Genomic DNA, 24,157 nt, shown 5'->3' with positions numbered 1-24,157 from the left:
TTTAATTGGATCTTGGACACACAAACAAAAAAAACTCCATAGTTTATATTTGTTTGTTTCAAGGTTCTTTTATAGAAACATGACAGAGTTTTTCTGTATTTCTGAACAGTACAATCCACTACTTTCCTCCATAAAGCTAAACATGGGAATTCACTTCTAATTATTATTAATCAACAACATTTTAAACACTCATGATAGGTGGATTTCATATATGTGACATGAAAGCATTGACAGAACGTTAGGTTTGGCACAATAAGCGACTAATATCTACATCAATGTTTGACCTTACACACAGAGCAGACGGCAGTAGAGAACTTCAGCATGTGGACACTTAAGGAATTTTTTGGTAAATAGTTTCTGTTAACTGTTGTATGAGGTCACTTTCAGCTTAATCAAACAGATTCATATGACAGTTTATTTGTGTCATAGCCTTTTTTATTTCTAAATCATGTGTTCTGTAAATTGAAATGAAAGTGACACATTGTGTGTGTGTGTGTGTGTGTGTGTGTGTGAAGATGCAGGCTGCAGATCAGTAGCTCAGTTACAAGGCAGAAAGCATCACACCTCACAGCCGTACACAGACTACTCTCTGTTGCTCTCTAATAGTAAAACAAAAGCCTCTCGTTGGATGTGTCAAATCCCGCTGCTCCTCCTCCGTGTTATCTGATGGTTGCAGGTTCGGGAAGTCAGTGTGTGTTCTGGTCGACATCTAGCATTCGCAGGAACGACCTGCAGACAGACAGAAGGTTAGGTTTCCAAATTCAGATGATTACTTTAATACTTGAAAATGTGATCAGTAACTCCAAAGACTCGGTGACACAGACTTCTGACGATGTGAATCACACTGTGGTTCAATTACTATTTAAGCCTAATTTCAATTTCAGGAATATCATTACGTTTAGTTTTCTTTTGGCAGACAACAGAGGCTCCGTTGGGCCACTTGCATATTCTCAGTTTGTCTTTCTGATAATATACAGATCTGAAAAAAATTAAGAGACCAGTGCAAAAATATTCATATCTGTGGTTTTATTATTTATAGATATGTGTTTAAGTAAAATTTACATTTCTCCGTGTTGGAAGCATTATACATCCATGTTGGAAGTCAACAGACACTGGAATGGAATGGCGGCCATACATATTTGCTGCCAAGAAATATTTGGAGTGGTCTATATTTTTTCCAGAGCTGTAAGATCCAGGCGTTCAGAAGGCTTTTACCTCGAAGTAGTGCTAATTTCTTTGACTAAAACTATGACGAAATATGTTCGTCAACGACCTTTTTTTCCATGACTAAAACGAGACGAAGACGAAGACGAGACGGCACCGACGGTAGTAAACAATAACTGTAACGAAATCAACATGTAATATCGTTAACGAAAAGTGACGAGACGAAAATGTAGTTTACTAAATAAAAACTAAGACAAAATCTCTCTTTACTTCCGTTGACGAAAAATGAGGAGACGAAATATTATTAAAGATAACATTACATCTCCCAGCAGTTCCATTTCCGGTGCTGCGGTTGGGCAGCAGCTGTGTCTGTGCTGCGCGCGGCGGTACATTTGAATTACACCGGGCCAGCGGCACACTGTGAACTGTCAGGAAGACTCAGGTCTAACTAACCTTATTTAACAGAAAATAAAATGGCAACAACAGTGCTTGGGAGCAGTGGTCCCCCCCCCCCACGTCAGCGCGAGTGAGTGACGAGTTGTGTACAGACTCGACGGGTAATAATGGCTTATGACGGAAATGTTACGATCCTGTCCGTCAAAATGACTGACAATGAAAAAGTCTAACGCCACCACTGCTTGGGAGAAAGAAACAATGTGATATGTGGGCCCATTTTCGCTACAATGAGGCGGAGAAAAAAAGCGAATGCATTGTTTTATCAGAAGGGAAGCAATGTGGCCATAACACAGCTGGTAAAAACACCACAAACCTGACCAGATACTCTCTCAGAGAGTCTCTCTGCAAAGCTGCTTTCTTATTCATTCAACCTGTGTTTTTCATCAAATAAGGACACGATATAATCTTATTGTGAAATAAGTTTGACTAAAATGACAAGTTATTGGTTTTGGTTAGACTAGTTTTTGACTGAAATGTTCTATATAATCTGATGACTAAAAAAGACTCAACAGTTTTCATTGACAAAAAGTAGACTAAAATAATTAGTTTTCTTTGACTAAAATAAGACTAATGCTCAGACTTTTAGTCAACAAAAACTTGAATAAAAAAAACAGGATGAAGGTGACTAAATATGACTAAAACTAAAAAGGAAATTTAACACAGGACTAAGACTAAAACTAAATAAAAAGATAGCTGACGAAATTAACACTACCTCGAAGCAGAATTACTCAGAGGTTTCCTCTTCAAAGAGAACAGACCCACAAAACACTGAATCAAAGCAGTTTCATGTTAAAATGTTGTGTTTCACCAACTCTGTACTGTTAACAATAACGATTGCTCAGCTAGTTTCTCAGATCCCAAGTACTACAATTCTTCCTCTGCCTAAATTATATACATAATAATGAATACAAAGTCAATTTGTGTGTGTGTGTGTGTGTGTGTGTGTGCGTTTTGTGTCAGCAAAGGCCTCCAGGACATACTGCCATGGCAATTTCCACTTGCATAGACAAACACGCACCCTCACTCAAACAGTTCTTTTTCCATATGGGCCACCTGTGCATATCATACATCACAGCTGTTAAACTCAAACTGACATTATCAGCATTAAACTGGCTTTAGCTTAGCAATGTACAAACTGTAAATTAGCATCTCAAGAGGGCATCTTCCATGGCTACCCCACTACATAAAAAAAAGATATGCTGCCTCCATCCACTGCCTCTCGCTACTTCCCCCACTCCCTTTCTGAATGCTAGACTCCCAGAGTAGCACCACCTGCTAGACAGCGAGCTACATGTCATCTGAGGCCATCACCATGGGAGACTTCCATACTGTGTCAGTCTGCGTGTGAGAAACAGATGGACAGAGTGAATATAACCTTAGAAAATTAACAGGACAACTGGGTAATGAAGTCTTCGGGGGGAGAAGAACCTGTTTATTATGCGGCATATAATTGCATACCTTAAATGCAGTATTTTTTTTTTTTTTTATAAATTGTGTTCACTTATTATTTATGTTAAACAAAATATTTTCATGAAACTTAATATTTAATATTACTATTATTATATCTATATCTCTTTATTATAAACAGGTATTTATAAATTTACCTGAAGGTAACATAAAAAAAATGTTCTTCTGTCAAGTGTCTGTGGTCACAGGTGATCTTCTCTGTTGACATTTACAGTCAACTATAACTACAAATAACATTTCCTTTGTAGGTTAATATACATTTTTCTGGCAGGTGAACAAACAATACCTTGGTCGGAAAGCATCTGTTGAGCATTGCTTCCTGTCCTCGCTCTGCAAAGAGAAAAAAGGAGAGCGTAAGAGATGGAGAACAAGATACTTCAATCCTCTTTGAAACTTTATGATCTGTTTTTTACAGTATTATAATACATTTAAATGGTTCTTTGTTGAGAGTTTCCACTCTGGCTAGAGGAACACATTTCATGGAATTTATGAGTAAACAATAATATATCAATCTAATGCTAAAATGCCTATTAAAATGTGTATTTATTTTAAATATGTGTTGGTTGATGTCAACGGACGTGATGAAGGCCTACCCACAAGTGCAAACAAAGTTTTTTTTTTACACATTTGATGAACAATCGAGTTTTCTAAATCTTGCTGGCAGAAATGGCAGAAACCAGCCACTTCCATCAACAACAAAAAACATGTGTTGAATGTTTCTGGATTGTTGTCAACAAACAAAAAACATGTGTTGAATGTTTCTGGATTGTTGTCAACAAACAAAACATTTTGTCATTTTAAATGTTCATTGGTGATTTTGTAATGCCCTCTAGTGGACACAACTATAACTACAGGCTTGTCGATACAAAAAAAGAATGGTAGAAGAAATACATTCCTATGGGATTGTAAAGTAAGGTTGATATCCCTATTTTCCACAATAATTAAACAAGTATTTAATGTTTTAAAGGCTCACCTCTTGTCCTGGTTGAACTTGCACCTGCAGTGGCCACCTGAAACAAGAGACAAGAAGAGTGGACTTTCTTTAGATCTGTGTATCTGTGCAGTGTTTGTGTTGGTTAATGACTGTAAAGGTGAAATGTGGTGTGTGCATAATTTGGATCGTACTGAACAGGATGGTGATGCCAATGAGACAGAGGACAGCAGCAAGAATCAGGCCTCCGACTCGCAGTTGGTGGTAGTCTGCACAGAGGAGACATGGTAAACATTTGAAAAAACCCTTAACCCTCAACACATTCGAACGATAGTGAAAATGATACGTAGGAAAATAGTAACTTACCAAAGTTAAATGGGTCTTCTTCCACTGCAGAAACAGAAATGAATATGTTCAGTTGGTTTGAGCAGCAGAAAAACAAGCTTTCACAAGTACAGCCCAACAGTTACAGATAGAGTAAACAGAAACAGAGAGATTACCAAACACATTGGCTTAGTTTGACAAATCAATACATTACAGCCGAAAAGTGCCGTTCCAAACATGTACAAATGTAACTAAATAAAAAAGACTTATTGTCCTCTTATATTATTACTTTTACAAATAACTATAGACATCCCTTTTTTAATGGAACCACTTTTTGGTATTACTCAAATATTAACTGTTGAGGGATTATTACTTACTTTTTTGTTCTTCCGCGAACCCCAGTGACACAACTGTAAGAGTTTAGAAAGAGACAAGGTTATAAAGTGAAGCACACCTTTAGCATCTCATTTGGTTTTTGAAAAAGACAAAAAAAAACTCAATCCCATTGCTGTGGAAATATTTTAAAATACAAATGTGTCGTTAACAATGTAATTATACTCAGAATTGTTTCAGTCATGTTGGTCTCACACACTTAATGTTAATATAAACATTTCGGTATTGTGAAGAAGGACAGGCACATGAATGTTATCTGGAATCATTTATTATCTAATCTGTCAGTGTCAATAAGTGAAACACCTTAAGAATCCTGCTGCGTTTATTGGAAATCCAGATCTGTTTAAATATGATAGATAAAACCCTGCCTGTTCAATCTCTCGTCGCTTATCCATCCCATGTTTTCTCTTTTCCAACCCCTTAAGGATCTGTTGATGTTATCCCCCTCACCTTTTCACGACTGTTAATGCATAACTCTTTATTTCAGCCCTCACTAAGTTTGGGATTCACTTTCTGACAGGATATTTCTAAAGGATACACAATCAGATCAGACGTTTAGACAGTTTAAAATCCAGAGTTGGGGGCGGGTCAACTCGGAAAACCAGTGACAAGAATACCTCCAGCACTCAGCTGCCTTTTGTCTTATATTGTCGCAAAAGTAGCGTGCTGATGGAAGACAGATTCTTTCCAGAGGAAGTGGGGAAAACAAATCACGGGTTCTCTTATTGACTAAAACTGATTCATGCACTGCTTATGAAATGGATTTACTTACTGACTTTTTAAGAAGTGGATGTTGCTGTATAAAGGACATGTAATGAAGGATTTCTTAAAAATACTGTGATTAAATTATACTCACGTGTCATTAACACCAAAGCACAGATCTTTGCCATCTTTTTTACCTGCAGGAATAAATACACACTGATATCAACACAAATAATAACCAGTATGTTAGTTAACCCCTCAGTGATATTAAAACTTGTACTAACAAAGTACGTGCCTTTACTTTAGTGCTTTGTTTGCACACCCATTTAAAGCCTTCACCACGACAGTCACTGTGGTGCATTGACGGCTATCATTAGCTCCAGTCCCAATGGCACAGATAATCACATTTTAAATGTGTGCGCATGTTGGTGTGCAACTCGATTTTGACAGGAAAGCAACTGGAGACTTCTAGAATTGTGTGAGTAACATTCTGTTTTTAGACTTCTCTGTTTCAGTGTGTGTGCTCTGTATCAATGCTCTGTAGTTGATCTGACTGAAATTGTGATTTTAAATCTCAAAACCGCTGCAGTATCTGTCAGGCAGAAACTTGGGACAGGTAATTTGACTGAAAACCTTAAAACTGAACTAACTGACTGCTAGGGTTAACTTTGATTTAAACATTTGTAGAATACTAAGAGCTTTATTGAGTATGTTACGGTGTGTGAAGCAGGCAGGACCCAAATGCAGAATAAAGTGAAAATTCCTTTATTTCAAGGCTAGGTGATAAACAAAGACAAAACAGAACACTCACCGACGAACTAGTCATGACACAAGACGAACCGACAAAGACAGACAGAAAAACCAGAACTTAAATACACACAAGACTAATCACACAAACAAGACACAGGTGAGGAGGGAGGAGAAAACACAGGGGCACCAGGTGAACACAATCGGGTAATCAGACACACCAGGGAAAACGACAGGGAACCACAGACAGATCTAAACAAGACAAAACACAACGCAGACAGAAAACCAAAAACAGATATAGACAAGACAAGACACCATAAAGACAGATCGTGACAGAACCCCCCCCTCAAGGGACGGATTCCAGACGTCCTAAAACCCCCCCCCCCCCAAAAGTCCAAAACCTCAAGCAGGGTGGGTGGAGGGGGTCCGGAGGAGGGACACAAAACTAGGGCCACCAGGGTGGGTGGAGGGGGTCTGGAGGACGGGTCTGGGCTGACAACCCAGGGGCACAGCAGAGGACCAGGAAGGGATCTCGGGCGGACGACCCGGGGGAAAAGCAGAGGACCAGGAAGGGATCTCGGGCGGACGGCCCGGGGGCAGAGCAGAGTTCAAAAAGGGGAATTCGGGCGGACCGCCCGGGGGCAAGGCAGAGTTCAAAAAGGGGTTCTCGGGCGGACGGCCCGGGGGCAAGGCAGCGTTCGAGGAGGGGCGAAGACCACAGCTCTCAGGGGACCGGGCCGGAGCCGGTGTTGACCGGACAGTAACCAGAGCCGGTGGGACAGGTGTCGGCAAGATTCCCCACGGAAGACGACAAGGAGTTGGCAGGACCCCCGGCGAGACATGTAATGTCGAGGCCTCCAACGAAACAGGACATGGGGTTGGCAGGACCCCCGGCGGTAGAGCAGTCGGCGGGGCCTCCAACGGCACAGGACACGGGACCGGTAGGACCCCCGGCAGGAGAGTTGACGGCGGGACCTCCAACGGGACAGGACATAGGGTTGGCAGGACCCCCAGCAGAACCTCCAACGGTACTTGAGTAGGGACTTGAGTGGGAACTCGAGAGAGGGCTTGAGAGGGAACTCGAGAGGAAACTTGAGAGGTAACTCGAGAGGTGATTTGAGAGGGGACTCGAGAGGGGACTCGAGAGGAGACTCGAGAAGGAACTTGAGAAGAGACTCGAGAGAGAACTCGAGAGGGGACTTGAGAAGTGTCTTGAACAGGGACTCGAGAGGGGACTCGAGAGGTAACTCGAGAGAGGAGATTCGAGAGATGAATTGAAAGGGAACTCAAGAGGGAACTCGAGAGGGAACTGGAGAGAAGACTTGAGAGTGGACTCGAGAGGGAACTCGAGAGGGAACTCGAGAGGAGATTCGAGAGATGAATTGAAAGGGAACTCAAGAGGGAACTCGAGAGGGAACTGGAGAGAAGACTTGAGAGTGGACTCGAGAGGGAACTCGAGAGGGAACTGGAGGGGTGTCTTGAAAGGAGACTCGAGAGGGGACTCGAGAGCAGACTCGAGAGGGAACTGGAGAGGAAACTTGAGAGATGACTCGAGAGGGAACTCCCTCCTGGCTGGTCTACCTGCATGTGCCATCCGACCTCTGCAGCTCATCCAGAATGCAGCGGCTCGTCTGGTCTTCAACCTTCCTAAATGTTCCCACACCACGCCGCTCCTCCGCTCCCTCCACTGGCTTCCAGTAACTGCTAGAATCCACTTCAAGACAATGGTACTTGCGTACCATGCTGCGAATGGATCTGGCCCTTCTTAAATCCAGGACACGGTTAAACTGTACACCCCAGCACGTGCACTCCGCTCTGCATCAACCAAACGGCTCGCTGCACCATCGCTGCGAGGGGGACCCAAGGTCCCATCAGCAAAAACACGTGGGTTTGCTATCCTGGCTCCTAAATGGTGGAATGAGCTCCCCATTGACATCAGGACAGCAGAAAGCTTACACACCTTCCGGCGCAGACTGAAAACTCATCTCTTTCGACTCCACTTCGAGCGATAGAACTATTAACAAAGCACTTATATACTAATAAAGGGCTGGCTTACCTAAATCCAGTTGAGTAGCACTTGAAATGATTTTGCTCTATGATGCCTGATGTACTTATATGATTCTGTTTTCTTCAAGTTTGTATTTTGTTGGTCGAATGCACTTATTGTAAGTCGCTTTGGATAAAAGCGTCAGCTAAATGCAATGCAATGTAATGTTGGTAAGCTGTCCTCCAAACTGGATAGCACCAGCCCACAGAGTCAACAGAGAGCTGATGCAACATATCTGTGTTTTCTGAGGGGCTCCAACAGGACTTAAACACACAGACACTCTTGCAGAACATGCATCCCCTTCCTCTGAAGCACACAAAGGAATCAGATCCATTCAGATACAAAGTGGTCTCTCTGTTGCCCCTTTCACACCAGCGCCTTTTCAGCTCCGGCTCGGAGCTAGAGCCTGAAAAGCGCCGGGTTTTCCTGTTCACACCGGAGCGGCGCCGGCTCTTAGCTCCGGAATCCGCTTCATTTCCAGCTCCAAAAAATTGTCGGTCCAGAGGCAAGAGCTTTGGAGCTAAGAGGTGACGTCGCTTACGTCTCTCTTACGTCGAGGCGCGCAGGAAACTAAACCCACCTCCCATGGGTCGACTGTTATGCCTGCCTACAAGCAGTAGTGCCTATAAACACACTTTATAAAGTCAGGCAACACTAACCAGGCTTCGTGTGATTCTGTTTATCTGTGCCTTACTTTGACCATCCGTTCACTGTTATCGATCATTGTGGAGAGAGGCAGATGTGTTGTTTTGTATTATTGCAGCTATCGGATGCAAGTAGTCAGTTTAGCTTCGGTTGCTATGCTAACATCACCCGTTTTATACCAGAGAAACTTTCATAACAGCGTTGTGATACCAAACAGTGTCAATTCAGACTGACACACATTCACTTAGGCTAAGGGGAACTGGGGATATGCATCAGCTGCTTGTGTGAGTCGGACAGTGAATACTTTAGAGCGGCCGCTGCAGTGTGAGCTAACCGGGAGCTAACGGGAGAATAAACTCCCGTGGAAGAGCAGCCAGCACTGCAGCGGTCGGTAAATGCTGCAGAAACACATTAATAAACAATGAACCACGGCACTCTGGAGAAAAGTATAAGGTTGGAGAAGTCGTTATTCAATTTATTCTGGCTTCGTGTGATTAAAAGCAACACGATCATCGACCCGACGCAGTTGTTGTTGTTGTGAGCACCGTAATGTCTGCCGTTGGGGAGCAAGTCAGCGATGTAAACGGTGACGTCATGACGCAGCTCTGGGGCAGCTCTGGGGCGCCAGTGGGCGGTGTGCACAGAGCGGGAGCTGAAAAGGGAAACCGGAGCTGAACCAGAAAAGCTCCCGCTTGGAGCTAGAAACTGAAAAGCGCTGGTGTGAAAGCCGCATGACTCTTTCACACTCACACAGAAACTGGATCTGATGTTGATGGGTACAAAGTGCTCTAATGGAGACTTAGGCCCTGGCCACACGAGGATGAAAACGGTCGTTTGCGTTACTGTTTAGTGTCATATAGACCGTTCGGCCACACGAGGACGACCGAATACGGCACTAAACGACTGGGGAAACGATAACGGGTCCCAAGGTGGATAGAACAACATACGCAACGCTCTGGGGGGTCCAACGGCTCCGTGTGTACGCCCAAAACGATAATTTTCTGATAATGATGAGGCAATAGCCCCGCCTCTCCCCACCTCTGCTGCTCACCCCCGCGTCAAAGTAACCTGCACACTGAATTCAGATTATTTATCTTTCTCTCGATATGGACATAAATGCGAGTGAAGTCTAATGACGGAGACACGCAGCTCTGCTCACCTGCAGCTCCTCCCGCTGCAGCAAAACACACACTTCAAGTCAGATCATCGCCCTTAGCTATTTTAATTACCTGACAAACTCCCTAAACCAGTTATAAATGTTTATTTTTACTGTCGGCCGGGTCACTCATTCCTGGATCAGATGCTGCATGAGACAGACACTGACGCTGTCCGAAGAGAGGGAGGAAAAAGAGAGGCTCCGTGTATTAGGGCTGTACCCGAATATTCGACTATTCGAATATTCGTTCGTTGGCCAACTATTCGGGTTTCAATTTCATTATTCGGATATTCGTTTTTTTTTTTTTTTCCAAACAAAAAAATATTTTTAAAAATAAAATATTTTTCAAACAAATTAATATATTTTTCTAAATGTATGCTATTAATAAAGGCGAATTGCCATATTCTTATACTATATTTATACTTTTGAATTGCACTGTTAAAATGCGGAAATATATACAATCTCAGCCTGTGCTCCTGACATTGCGTTCACTGTTCACAGTCACGAACGCAAACGGCACGCTTCACCTCGCTTCACCTCGTTTCACCCATAAAATGCCGAAGACTTCAGCTGTGTGGGACCATTTTAAATTGGACGACGGTAAAAAGAAGGTAGTGTGCCAAATATGTGATAAGAAACTGGCCTACCACGGTGGCACAACAACTCTGAAAAGTCACCTGGATGCTGTAGCCTAGCTTAGCTTAGCTGTTGTGAAGTTGCCATGATGAAGCTGCTTTATCCGCCGTTTAAACAGTAACGTTAAACATGATAAAAACGTGCACTTACTTTGCTTGGAAAATAGTTGCAAGCAAGCAACCGAATTGTTTTTTTATATTAGTTTTTTAATTTTATCAGCATAGTGAAAATAATAGGAGTAATGTGGGAACATCTGGGGCTAAGGCAATTATTGGCATAAAGTTGAGTAGCTCAGCCTAATAATACATTGTGGCCATAGGTGCATCCCCACGCATCCCAGCCATCAACATCCTCAACAATACAGCAGACCCTACAGTTAAAAAAAACGATAACGGAGAAAAGAAAGATAGAGATAACAGATGCCATAGTACATTTCATCGCTATGGATATGAGACCCATTTACATAGTCGAAGGCGAAGGCTTCAGAAAATTAATGAAGAAGATGGAGCCCGGCTACACTGTCCCCAAACGCTCCAGTATTTTAGATGCCATGTCTCTGAAGTACAGCGATCACCGAGACCAAATTGTAACTCAGATTGAAAACTCAACTGCCGTAAGTTTTACAACGGACATTTGGACCACCTCGGTGCGTATGGAGGCGTATATGGCTGTCACCTGTCATTTCATAACTCGCGAGTGGAAACTCTGTAACTTTGTTTTGGAAACCAAAGTAATGGAAGTAAACCATACGGGAGTAAATATTGCAGAACAGCTTGGAGAAGTGGCGGACGCCTTGGCCATTCCGAATTATAAGCGAGTAGCCGTTGTCCACGACAATGCCAGCAACATGAAGCTGGCAGCTGAAATATGTGTTTTGTATCTTTGTTTGACTGTTCAGGTTGTAAAATGTTATAGACGGAATGTGGAACCAGATTTGGTCCCCGGGTGCTGCGCTGGGTTAAATGCAGAGGACACATTTAGTTTTAATGTTTGCGAGTACTGATACAATAAATACATATAAATCGTAATAGTATGCTCTTTCTGCGCAATTTCGAACAACGTCTTGCTAGTGCATTGCATGATGGTTAGTCATTTTGTCCGACTTGCTCTGGAGGCTCGCCTACATGAGACGTTGAAATCTCGCAGCCTTGAGAGGCGCGGCGGCGCAGTTCCTCTCCACGAGCTGCGGAAGCGAAATGCTTGATGGGAAACGACTCGCTGGTATCTCGATCTGAGCGCTCATTGGTGGTTTTTACCACGTGCTGCTGATGAAACTCTCCAATTGGCTGGCAAAAGTTTGTTGTTGGTTTGTGTCAGTTTTACGTCGCCACATCCATTCCCATTTTTCATCATTGTTCCACAATGTTTATCATCATGAAATTAATATCTATATATTTTATACTATTTGCACTGCTTACCGTTTTCATACTTTATCTTAGCATATTCATACAACACTGTTCATACTGCTCACATGCTGATATCTAGTGTATTCATACCCCTCACTGTTTATTCATCATTCAATTCATTCTATATGTTATTCTGTAGATTGTGTACATTACTTTTCACTTCGCTGCTTGTTGCACCTGGTTAGAAGCTAAACTGTATTTCGTGGTCTCAGTACCTGTAATATGTGCAATAACAATAAAGTTGAATCTAATCTTGAGCAGGAACAAATGTATTTACTTAGTACATATCTGACATTAACGATTAAACACATGTGTGTATTCTTTATAAATGCAAACCGAGTCAAGCCGACTCCGGAGGTGGCGGTATGCACCTTAAAGTTGTTTGCAATCCGCCAAAAAACCGAGAGAAGACGAAGCCGACTCCGAGCTGTCCGACTTCAGACGAGCTTTTTGAGACCTCCCCCGGCTACGATCGGCTATTCTTGTCTACTTTCGAGGCGAGCCGCAGCGCGTCTCAAACAAGCCTACTATCCGGTGAATATTGCGTGTGGACGGAAGCTTTTTTGCGATTGCGTTTAGCCGTTTTCATCCTCGTGTGGCCGGGGCCTTATTAGGAGAACTAAACCCTCTGCATAATGCATTACACTGATGCCATGTGAAAGCTCTAGTACTTCGATCATAGTTTTAGTTTTGTTGTTTTTCAATTCATTCTATCATATAGCACATATAATGTACAGTACTATAGGTGCATTTTGTCCCTTGCTGCGGCAACTGTCCAGTTTTTTTAAATAGCTTTCACTTGCAATGCTGACAAGAAAATCCATGAAAACAATGTTAGTGTGCACTCATCCTTCTAAAGCTATTCCTGCCTGTAATGGCGTTTTAATGTCATAACAAGTGTACATTGGTCCATAGATGGTTAGCTTTGAAGTACCATGAGTCAATAGAGATGTTCTTATTTTTTGGAATCCCAAATAATTAATCAAATCTGACTTAATACTCTCTCATTTTGAGTATTGTCCTGACAGTGAGGCAGCATTTACAAGCATGCCACCGACATTATCATTAACACATAAGCACATTTACTGAGAGCTGCAGTTACATCCCGAGCACTGTCTGAGTGTCTCTGATGGGTCAACACTGCATTAGCTGCCATGTTGAATCAGCACAGGAAACATGTGCACTGGGAGCGGACACACCTTAAGTAACACAACTGTGATTTTCCACTTACTGCACTTTTCAGAGCACTCAGGGAAGAACAAACACACATGCCCATTTCAAACTGGCATTCAGGTGAGTGAAGCCCAAACATGCAAGCATAAATAATCATCATTTGGTTGACATTCGGGGTCAAACTGGGTCAGATCTGCCCTGAGGCTTTATGGGAGCATCTAGGCAAATGAGTTTGCCTCGTGCGCTGCTCTGAATTCCTGCTAAAGCTACAGCTTAGCCTTTACAGCTGTCCTCTCAGTTCGCTCAAATACCTTCAGAGTAAACGGTTTGTTTTAATCTTAAGCTTTCTATTCGACAAAGGGTGGTATTAATTGGAGAGAAAACACAAGAGAACATAGTGTTTTAAAAACAGAATGAATCATAACTGAAATAGTTTCGGGATGAAAAAACCTGAAAGATGTTATAGTAAAGATTGTTCTCCTTTAAGATCTGTACGAACATAGATGAAAAGTGACCTTTGAGAAGACAACGTGTCTGCCTACTGTTGGTACTTGGAGTTTGTTAGGAAGAGAGAAATAAAAGAGCAGGATGAGCGAACCACTCCACAGCAACCCAAGGCCAGGCCAGGGGAATGTAGAGGATGGGAAACAGGCCAAGAGCCACCAGAGAATGGTTGACCTCAGGAGAAAGCCACACAGGGAGCAGAGAGGGAAGACACGGGCGGCAACGTGGGGATAAGAGTTTCAGACAATTAGGAAAGGTGGGAGAAAAAAAGAAAAAAATGAAAGAGACGGAATAAGGTGAGGAACATAAAGCAGGGGAGTGAAGAATAGTTGGCGGCTCCCTGGCCCTGTTTGAAGATTATATTCTAAGTAAATGTTAGTGTAAGGCGGAGCCAGGTGGGGAGGGCTCGGGATTCAAATCCTTGTATGGCTGGTTCAAAGAAAAGAGCAACCTGCTGGTGGATACGTACATTGGACATTTAACATCCCTTCGAAGCTGAGTGCTTCTACAACACAACATTACAATATCAAATGTCATTGGTTAAGGCCTGCAGTCAGTGTTGATTTATCTGCTTCTTTGTTTTTGTGATTAGCAGACAACTTGCTTTAACTGTAAACATTTGAAAACAAATATGGAGATCACAATTCCCCAGAGCACATGGTCAACTATTCACATTGCTTGTTTTGTCCAACTAAAAGCCTAACACCTGAAGATGTTCAGTATTCTAACATATGAGACAAAGACATGCAGTACACCCTCACTCTGGAGAGGCGCGGACCAGCAGATGTGGCCCCTTTCTTTGGGTGTAGAAAGCGGCTATAGATCAAAACAGTTGGAGATACATTTGTCCAATAACCTGTAAATTGTTTCAGATTTGATTTAGTTATAGTTTCACGATACATACAACTTAACAAAACTAACAACAATCATATTCAGCAAATGTTTGATACCAAAAAAGGCAAACACAACTCAATACCTTGAAGATGAAGACATCATGTGTAAAGTATTTTCTTTCCCCCTGCCTACTAATTCCCTGCGGAGCCACATCTCTCCGCCTGGTTCCAGCTAATAAAGAGTTTTCTGTTCTGGTCATGCTACTCTGCCTGTTTGTTTTCAGCTGCATCTCTTTTTCTCCCTGTCTTTAGAACTGTCTCATTGTTTACTATCACTGCCTGCTCCTTCCATCCATCATACTGCGGGACACTCCTTTCCCTTGTGTGGAAAGCTTGAAGCTGTTTGCATCAACTCACTGTTTCACACTGCTCTTCTGCCTGTCTCGTCTCCATTCCTCTTTAAACCTCTGTGTGTCATTGCTCCTTTACCCCTCTCCTCTCCTCTTTGTTATGTTTCCCCCACTAATGTATCCCTTGCTAACTAAGTCCCCGGAGTACAAGCTTTCCAGGCTCTATGCCCGTCTCCAACACTATTGTCTTCTCTTTGTCTCTTATCCCACAGTGACGTTACACAATGAGCTGCAAGGTCGCCAAAAGAGTCCAAACTCCGGCATCCTCCACTCAGTCAGTATCCCACGCACTACTTTGACTTGTTGTGCTCTCCAGTGTTAATCTTTTCAACTTCATTGTAGTGAAGTGGAGGCCTAAATATTTGAGACACATTCTAGTTCAAAATCTGATCAAATAAGATGAATACTATCTGCAGGGGTAGACTGTCCTAATGTCCTGTTCTTAAGTCTAGCAGCAGGGCAACACAATTGAGAGTGCTCACTACAATGAAATATGTAGGTTTGACAAAAAAAAAGTCCAATACAAAAGCAACAAAAACACACACAAAGGGACCCAGAGCACACACACAGAGAAAGGCTGCCAGTTGGCTTTGTGTTCACTCCTTGTGACTTAGTTATGTGACAAGTTCTGACAACACACATAGAAACCACTATGTGGACATACATACAAACAAACACACACACACACACACACACACACACACACACACACACACACACACACACACACACACACACACACACACACACACACACACACACACACACACACACACACACACACACACACACACACACACACACACACACAGTCAAGTCTTTGGTTAACTAACATTTATAGTCATATCAAAATAAATATGTAGCGAAGCGTTCTACTACAGCATCCATTCTTAAAACGGCTTATCCTAATCAGGGTCACAGCAGGGCAAATGTATTAGGACTATGTAACACGTGAACATACACTATTCGTCATGTCTACAAAAGATTAACCCTTTTTACAAACATATATTCCTTTTCTATTCTGTAATCAAAAGTACAAAATGTTGTATGCATAGCATCTATGCGTTGCTTTGTCCTCTTTTTCCAAAACTCCCCCCACCCAACAATTTGAATGCTGAACACTGGTGTGTGTGTGTGTGTGTGTTCCTGTGCTGCACTACAAAGACAGCTGCCTATTCTCAGTGGTATTTTCTATTCCTAAATTAGCAGCACTAAATTCCAGAGTGCATCACACACGCACATGTTGTGAACTAAACACAATGTGAACCTACTTTGCCATCTGTGAGAAAGAACCAGCTTTTATTTAGACACAGTTTGATTTCAACTTCACTCCACTTTACCAATACACTATGCAATGAATCTACTTTGGACTTAAGCTAATAATGTTTCTCTGTAATTGAATGTCTGGAAATATTGTTGATAAAGCCAATGACTTCCGAGGTTGTTTTTTATTTTTTTTAATGAATAAAATGTTACTTTTCGTATTTAAACGTATGTTTTCTCTCTTCTAGCTGATTACAGATCTTTTTAGAGGTTTAGTCGTTTGGAATTTGGTTTGTTTTGTCAGTTAATCTACTACTGGCCTGATTTTGAGTAAACTTGACGAAAAAGGTGTAGCACGCGGCAAGGAAAAAGCCTTAACATTTTGGACGGGTTACAACTGGCCAGTTGGTAAGCAATTTTGTTTTTGCTTGTGTGAACATTGGGCATAAGGGCATTTCTGCTGCATTAATGTGCTGTCAAAATAATCTGGAAATACAAAGCTTTCCACCATCATTATTCCATATTACAACATAAAGCTCATGGTGAAGAACGACTTCCTCACTTGGGAAATGGGAACATCCGAGATGCAATTGAATGCACCAGCAAAGGTCTGCACTCTACTGGTGTCATTATAGTTATAATATGTAATAGGAAAGTATGCGAGAGATAGAAAGGAAGGGACAGATGGTGTTGGGGATTCAGTGGAAGCAGTTTACAGACGAGAGAGGGAGAGAGAGAGAGAGAGAGGGGAGAGAGAGAGAGAGAGAGAGAGAGAGAGGGAGAAAATAAAAAATGAAGTTGGTAAAAGAGTGTGAGCAAGAGAGGGAGACAAGGAGGAAGAGGGATCAAAGCCCGGGGGAATGAGAGAGAGAAAGAGAGGCAGCAGGACGAGGGAAAGTGCAGTTGGGGAAGAAGAGGAAGAGGAGGAGCAGGAACACACAAATAGAAGGTAAGAGGGAGGGGATCATACTGGAGCCATGAGTCACACATGGTAACCACAAGGTTCCCAGTGAGCGGATAGCAACAACAGACTGCAGTCATACAGCGGATTCAAAGATGGAGTACACTTCCTCTCATTTTACATATCATATTAATATAGCACATATTGAAGAGTAAACACAAACCAATTCTAAATTGAGAAACTTGCAGGTTTGTATTCAATGTATGAAAGCGTTATATTTAGGTCATTGTATGATGTCGTTGTATTATAATATAACTATGGTTAACCAATTGGAAACGATGAGCTGTGTTCCTGGGCTGCAGAATAAAGCGCTGTGGTTACACAGGGAAGGTCACAGTTACATCAATGTCTTCTTGTTGAGGTTTCTAAATCTGTGTTCGCGAGACAGCAAAGTGTTGTGAGGAAAGGTGAGGAGGGAGAGTGTCTCGCCTGAGAGCGCTCTCACTTTTTCTCCTCCAACTGTTCACATTCCTCATGTCTTTTTCAGGAATTGTTGTCACGTGAGCACGTTGAGCTAAGCTTGTTTCACCTGAGAAAGAAAGTCTGTCACCACCGTCCCTCACCCTCCCTCTATATCTGTCTCTCACCCTGTAACTCTCGCTGCTTCACTTCTCTTAGGCTGAACAACTGTATTCATATCAAAGGAGACTACGGTGCATTCAAGTCCGTCAAAAAGTCCGTCCTCATTTGTTTGAAATGATCCCTAAAGTTTGCTATACCGATACAGATCACATTGCAGGGGAACAATGCTCACAGTGTGTCACTAACCTATCCACAGATACTTTGGTAACTAACATTGAGTCTTGTTTTCTTTACTATGCAAGCATTAATGGAAAATATTGATTTGTTTTGCTGGAAATGTTAGTTATCCACATGGGGGCATTTGTGCACATAGGTGACTTACTATTTAATAAAATATGAACACATCATGTATAATGCATGGAGCAAAGGAAACTTAAATGGATCTTCTCTTGCACTGCTAAATATCATTTGATATAGAATGTGATTAGGAATGTTAATGTACTTTGGGTTTCTGTACATTGTTGCCACCACTTTCTGTTCAGTTCTACCTTAGTTATTAGTGTTCTTCAGTTACTTGTTGCAGGACAGTGTAGATCTCTTGCAAAGAGTATGTTACATTCGCAGCACGTCATGGCAACCTCCAATGCAAAAAACCCTGCATTCTTCCCTATTGTCATTTTGTGTCTCTTGCACAATTGATTTATTAAGGGCCAATGTTTACTGTAAAGATTAACATATTGTGGTCAATAGACACTAGAACTGATCTATGGTTTCTTGTTGAACCACAACAACACAATCTGTATCTGTAAACATGGGTAAAAAAATCCAACGTGGATTATGTAAAACAAAACAACCCGGCAGACGTAAACATATCTACCCCTTTATATTCAGACAATTGCTTGAGGCATTTTGTCCCACACCCACATCCCCTATAAACAAAATGAAGAGACTGCCCCATAACAGCGCTTATACAATGCATTGATGACAACAAGATGGTAACCACTTAACTCATCATATCTTCAAACGAATACGCTTAATGTTTGAAGGTCACAGCTCCTAAAATGTGTGAATATGCTTGTTTCCTACCAATATATATATGCGGAGGCTTTTGACTTAAAACAACAAAAGTATTTTTGATTATACAACACAGATATTCCTCACTGTTCATGTCTCAATGTGTCCTTGGGCCACATAGTAGCAAACTGTTATCACCACTGCTCTTATCACCACTGCACCGCACACACACACACACGCACGCGCGCACGCACGCACGCACGCACACACACACACACACACACACACACACACACACACACACACACACACACACACACACACACACACACACACACACACACACACACACACACACCTTCCAGTATGTGTTCAGTAAATAATGCAGTGTGTTACAGGTCCACTCTGATATATAATGTTAGCAGCCTAATGCTAATTTTGAAAATGGTATAAGAGGATAAGGCTAAGCATCAAATATAAAAACGTTACGACCAGATTTACTTAGGCAGTGTTCTCTTATCTGATGGGTTTAAACAAGCACTAAAAGTAAAAAAGACACAGTACACAAATGGCATCATATATACTTCAAAACTTTCGAAATCGTTTACGATGGCATCATAGCGCGTGAAGTGGACGCTGGCCGTGATACGCACATTGCTCCATGGGCGCGTATCGTTCTATTGTCCTGAATTGACTAAAAATGTCAGCCGAATAACATCATAAGCTTAGGACGAGTTATGACATAGCCAATTTAAGAATTTCCATACAAAATCTTTGAAGTAACTCAAAAGAACCGTAAATAAGAAAATAAAGCAATTAAAGTTTTTTACTGCAGAAAAACATGTGAAGTTACATACAATGTTTCATAAAACTTAGCCTAACATTAGCTACACTGCTTATTTTTGCCCTAAAAGATGCTTGCGCACTAGCCTGGATTATTGTAAAGTATTTCATGTTTTTTATTAAATAAAGGAACTTCTGGCAAACATTAGCACATTTCTTTGTTCAACACTTACCTCCCACGAGTTGAGTTTAGCAGCGGATAAAACGAGGAATTTTCTCTCAAGAAGGCGGATATGTGAGTCAGAAACAGCGACTTTCCTCCACACAGCACGCCAACACCCTGCCTTCCGTAGCACGGTGACACTCTACAGGTTGGCTGGGTTTTAGAAAAGGGGGCTGAGTTTGAAACGCTAGAGCTTTGTCCGTGAGTCCTGGTCCTGGGTCGGTTAAAGTTTTTTGGCTGGCAGCAGGAGAGCGGAAAGCTAATGAGGAGCGGGGCGTGGAGGCTGACCCAGAATCAGTCAGACCGAGCGCCGGGAGAAGGAGGAACCTTTAATGTTTGCTTGTCGAGAACGAGGACGCCGAAGTTTGTCGAGTTATGCTGATTTACTTCACTGGGATATTTGGGCTATACATATTGAGAGGCCTAACAGAACAGCAACACATTTGTAGCAAAGACAAGTGATAGTAATAATATGGTAATATAATGTAATAATACATACAACAGTTATAGTAACTCATGGGAAGTCATAATAACTGAAGTTAAGGTCACTAAAGGTCAAAGAGTAAAACAAGCTAGGCTACATAGCTACCCTTAAAAAAATCACTGACATACTACAATTTGGTTTAGCATGGAGTAATTTATTTTCAATTTTGATATGCAAGCCAAATGTTTCTTAAATCTTTTTCAAATGTTGTCAAGGTTAAAATGGTTTACAACATGATTTATCCAACTATTTTATTATACAGCAAGACATGCAAACAACAGCAGGCCAAAATGACTAAACACCACTTTATGTTTATAATAATGCAGCATATCCGTGTGCATCATAATGGTATTGACCAAACTAAGCAGAATGTGTTAATTGTGAAGGTCTATGGGCTTTTAGGGGACACACATACCAGTTTACATATCAGATTTGGGCAAAGTGGATAGACATTTGAAAAACAAGAACACATTTATTTCATCATACTCATGACAGGGACATGTACAGACTGTTTTTACATCTTGCTTAAACAGTATTGCACAGGTCTGTACAGGTGTAATCATATGAACCTGTGTGTTTTCTTACAAAAACACCCCCCACCATGCAGCCACATCTCTCCGCTCCTTGCCTTTCAGCTCTTCTTCCTGGCCGGAACCGGTTTATCAGTCATACCCCCGATCAGATTTCACTGTTGTCATCTTCCACTTTTCTACAAGGTAAGAGAGGATGGCAGGAGTGGCAGTTAGCATGGCGGTTTTGGAAGAAAAAAAAAAAGAGAGGGAGGGAGGGAGACAATAAGAGAGGGGGCAAGTCACATGTTAAAGTTCAGAAAGAGATTTAGAAAAAAAACATACTTGTTCTTCCTGGTGCACCTGGTATCTGTGAAGGCAAAGTAGGACGTGTTACTGAGGTTACACTCACAACACACAGTCGATACTTTTACTACTTCTCTGATTCTCATGTTGGAATAGCTTTGCTTTGATAGGTTTAACATGTAGATTTATTTATCTGTGAGGTGTCAGTTACTTACAAAATAAAACCATGAGTCCTCCAGCAAACAACAAGCTGGCACAGACTAGCCCTCCAATTCGTAGCCTTTGATAGTCTGTTAAACAATATTGTTAGACAGGGTAAGAATTCAATTCCAAAGAATGTTTTGTATGGATAATGTAAGTGATACTCTGCACTCTAGGTTATATTGGGCAGATTATAAGAAGCAGGAGATAAGAATGTCGGTACTTACTGTAAGCAAATGGATCTGCAGACCAAACACACAAGGAGGAGGAGAAACAAGAAAAGTGAAAGGAACATTAGTGACAGGACATACTTCAATTCGCTTCAAAAGATTTACAAGATTTTCACCCAGTGAGCGACAGTTGGCAGCAACAACTCATAGGCCTATGTGTCAGGGTTAAATGTTGTTGTTTTTAAGCATCCATTTTGGTATGGTAACAGTTCGCTTGCTTTGAATGTGGCCATTGTTATGGCAATACAAGTGAATGTGTCTTTTATTTATTCCCAACACCAGTTTCTCAACAAACCAGTCTCAGGTGAAAGTGGAGTTTGGTCCTTACTTGCTTCGATTTCCACAAACAGGGTGAAGAGAACTGAAAGAGAATCGGACAAAAATAAATGTTAATTTGGACGATGGCGAGTTCCCCTGCCTTGCTCCAGAGTTTTTCAGAAATAAATGGTGTTACTGCATTGGTAAGCTTTTCAAACAAGCTAACTATTCAATGCTTATATTTTTCCTTGAATAGAAACATAGACTTTGGCATTGTATTTACCTGCTATAACAGCCACAATAGTGAGGTGTCCCATCTTTAACACAACTAAGAGTCAGATAGAAAAAGATAAAGACATGGAGAAGAAAAAAGGACATGATCGTGAGAGACAATAAAAGAAAAAATGTTCCCACACACACACACACACACACACACACACACACACACACACACACACACACACACACACACACACACACACACACACACACACACACACACACACACACACACACACACACACACACACACACACACACACACACACACACACACACACACACACACACACACACACACACACACACACACACACACACACACACACACACACACACACACACACACACACACTTCCCCCTCTCCCCGGGAAGAGAATGTCCTTGTTGTGTGAGAGGTCAGTGTCTCGTCAGCAGGGATGCATTCTGGGTGTTTTGAGAGTAAACAGAGGATCATTTTTTGTCTTGTGGTGAAACCCAGCAGGTTTCCTGACAATTTTCCATCAAACTCCAGAAAAAGCTAATCCAATCAGGCCAAACACTGTCATGTGCTTTACAGAGGAGATTTGAACCTGTGGTTTTTCTGTCTCTCACTTTTCAACCTCATATGAGCAGCTATAACTGACTTTATAGAGTTGATAGACAGATATATTAAACAAATCATAAAGATTAACATTCTGTTCTTTTGGGGTTTTTTATTTATTAAAAACATACTTAGATAGAATTAGGTTGAGCTACTGTATAATCCTTTTTATGTCAGTTCCTTATTCAGAAAAGTTGTTCAGACATCTTATTTAAATAATTGAATTGTAAGTGCAACAGGACTTTTCATTGACCTTACTATAACCTTGACTGATCTTGGACACCCATGAGGTTGGATTCACCGCATTTTGGAAATCAGTGCTTTTCCTCTCTGTTTGCTTATTTTATTTCTCTCTGAATAAATGATGTGTTTTTTAACATCCTGGTTTGTTATATCACAGTGAACTCAGCAACAGATAAAACATGGTTCATGCTTTTTACACGCTTGCATGTTGTTCTTGCAGATATATAAAGTTTGCACCAGATTTTCAGGAAATGAAAATGAAGTCAATACACAAAACTCCTTATCATGTCCTTAGGCCTCCATCTATTAATGTTATTGCAGCTATCAGTTTAGCATGACATTAGCCAAGGTCAAACTATGCACAGACCTCTGTCTTCAAGATCCCATGTTTTAAAATGCGTCCAACTTTCAGAAGACACAGCCGCAACCGACGTAACAAACTATCTGTCTTGGTTTAAAGTTATTTTAAAAGGTTTTTCCTTCCATTCTTATTGATGTTCAGCCAACATCCCCTGCATTCATTACTATGTTGTTAACAGAGTCACTGCAGTGCTGGGCTTTTCAAACATCATAATTCTATTTGAAAACAATTGTTGTTTCTTTAAAGATGGCAAAAAGGCTGCAGAAATCCACCCATACATCATTGTAGGGCATTTTATACACAGGCATAATGTCATATATGACACGCAGCAGTCAATTTACAATTAGCAATAAACAATTCATGTTAATCTCAAGCATGTTCGCTACAAAATGTGTAATATATTCTATCCAAATCTCTAAAGCAAAAACTCATATCAGTAAACTACTGAAATTCCTGGTACTATCTTTGCTTGTTCAACACACTCTGTTCTCACACTAAAATACATTGAACATAATTGATAATTACTTGAGAACCCCTTAATATAGACTTTTATGTCAAAAGGTGACCTTGACCCCTAAGCCTGACTCCCATGCTGCCTTGCTCCATCATCCCTTGGCTTACCTGAGCTGACGGTTCAGGAGCAGAGGAGTGCGTGTGAAGGTTCCAAGACACTGGCCGGTCAAAAATGTGTACTTTCTAATTTACCTGAATATGAAGCGGCTGCTCCTCCTCTTTGTTTGGGATATAAACGTTAGTGTGTGCAGCGCGTCCAGTGTGATGGTGCGTTTATGTACAAATAGGAAGCCAGTGGCAATGTTATTCCATAAACATCAGCGTGTGCATGATGGAGTGAAAGCCATTATTAACTTGTTTCAGAGTACATTTGACTTTAATACACTCTACAAGACAAGGCAAGTTTATTAACATTGTATATTTCATATAC

The 24,157-nt window shown here is 41.5% G+C and overlaps 2 protein-coding genes across 3 annotated transcripts; both read right to left on the bottom strand.

Annotated features, from left to right (window-relative positions):
- Positions 1-19,975, bottom strand: fxyd3 (FXYD domain containing ion transport regulator 3). Its single transcript, XM_034102833.2, has 8 exons — positions 19,771-19,975; positions 5,592-5,634; positions 4,720-4,752; positions 4,385-4,408; positions 4,213-4,287; positions 4,061-4,097; positions 3,374-3,417; positions 1-729 (listed from the first exon to the last, which is right to left on the bottom strand). The coding sequence occupies exons 2-8, from the start codon at positions 5,623-5,625 to the stop codon at positions 710-712; spliced, it is 267 nt and encodes an 88-aa protein (XP_033958724.1). The 5' UTR covers positions 5,626-5,634; positions 19,771-19,975; the 3' UTR covers positions 1-709.
- Positions 19,976-20,403: 428 nt separating this feature from the next.
- fxyd11 (FXYD domain containing ion transport regulator 11) lies at positions 20,404-23,920 on the bottom strand. 2 transcript variants are annotated; one of them, XM_034103377.1, is made up of 7 exons: positions 23,836-23,920; positions 22,032-22,076; positions 21,786-21,851; positions 21,488-21,502; positions 21,275-21,349; positions 21,099-21,123; positions 20,404-20,953 (listed from the first exon to the last, which is right to left on the bottom strand). In XM_034103377.1, the coding sequence occupies exons 2-7, from the start codon at positions 22,063-22,065 to the stop codon at positions 20,923-20,925; spliced, it is 246 nt and encodes an 81-aa protein (XP_033959268.1). In that variant the 5' UTR covers positions 22,066-22,076; positions 23,836-23,920; the 3' UTR covers positions 20,404-20,922. The 2 variants fall into 2 exon arrangements, with proteins under 2 accessions (XP_033959268.1, XP_033959269.1); XM_034103378.1 differs by lacking the exon at positions 23,836-23,920 and having other exon boundaries at positions 22,032-22,121.
- Positions 23,921-24,157: the final 237 nt, after the last annotated feature.

This window comes from Pseudochaenichthys georgianus, chromosome 16, assembly GCF_902827115.2.
Source record: "Pseudochaenichthys georgianus chromosome 16, fPseGeo1.2, whole genome shotgun sequence".
NCBI classification, from domain to species: domain Eukaryota; kingdom Metazoa; phylum Chordata; class Actinopteri; order Perciformes; family Channichthyidae; genus Pseudochaenichthys; species Pseudochaenichthys georgianus.
Note: the sequence above shows the minus strand (reverse complement) of the source record. Positions and strands in the feature narration are given on the sequence as shown.

Coding starts and splice junctions, on each gene's coding strand:
- fxyd3 (XM_034102833.2), bottom strand. CDS start 5,625: ATGGCAAAGATCTGTGCTTTGGTGTTAATGACAC. Junction 4,753..5,591: donor TGCTTTGGTGTTAATGACAC/GTGAGTATAATT, acceptor AAACTCTTACAG/TTGTGTCACTGGGGTTCGCG. Junction 3,418..4,060: donor AAGTTCAACCAGGACAAGAG/GTGAGCCTTTAA, acceptor TTCTCTTTGCAG/AGCGAGGACAGGAAGCAATG.
- fxyd11 (XM_034103377.1), bottom strand. CDS start 22,065: ATGGGACACCTCACTATTGTGGCTGTTATAGCAG. Junction 21,124..21,274: donor AGGACTCATGGTTTTATTTT/GTAAGTAACTGA, acceptor TTGCCTTCACAG/ATACCAGGTGCACCAGGAAG. Junction 20,954..21,098: donor AGGTGCACCAGGAAGAACAA/GTATGTTTTTTT, acceptor CTTACCTTGTAG/AAAAGTGGAAGATGACAACA.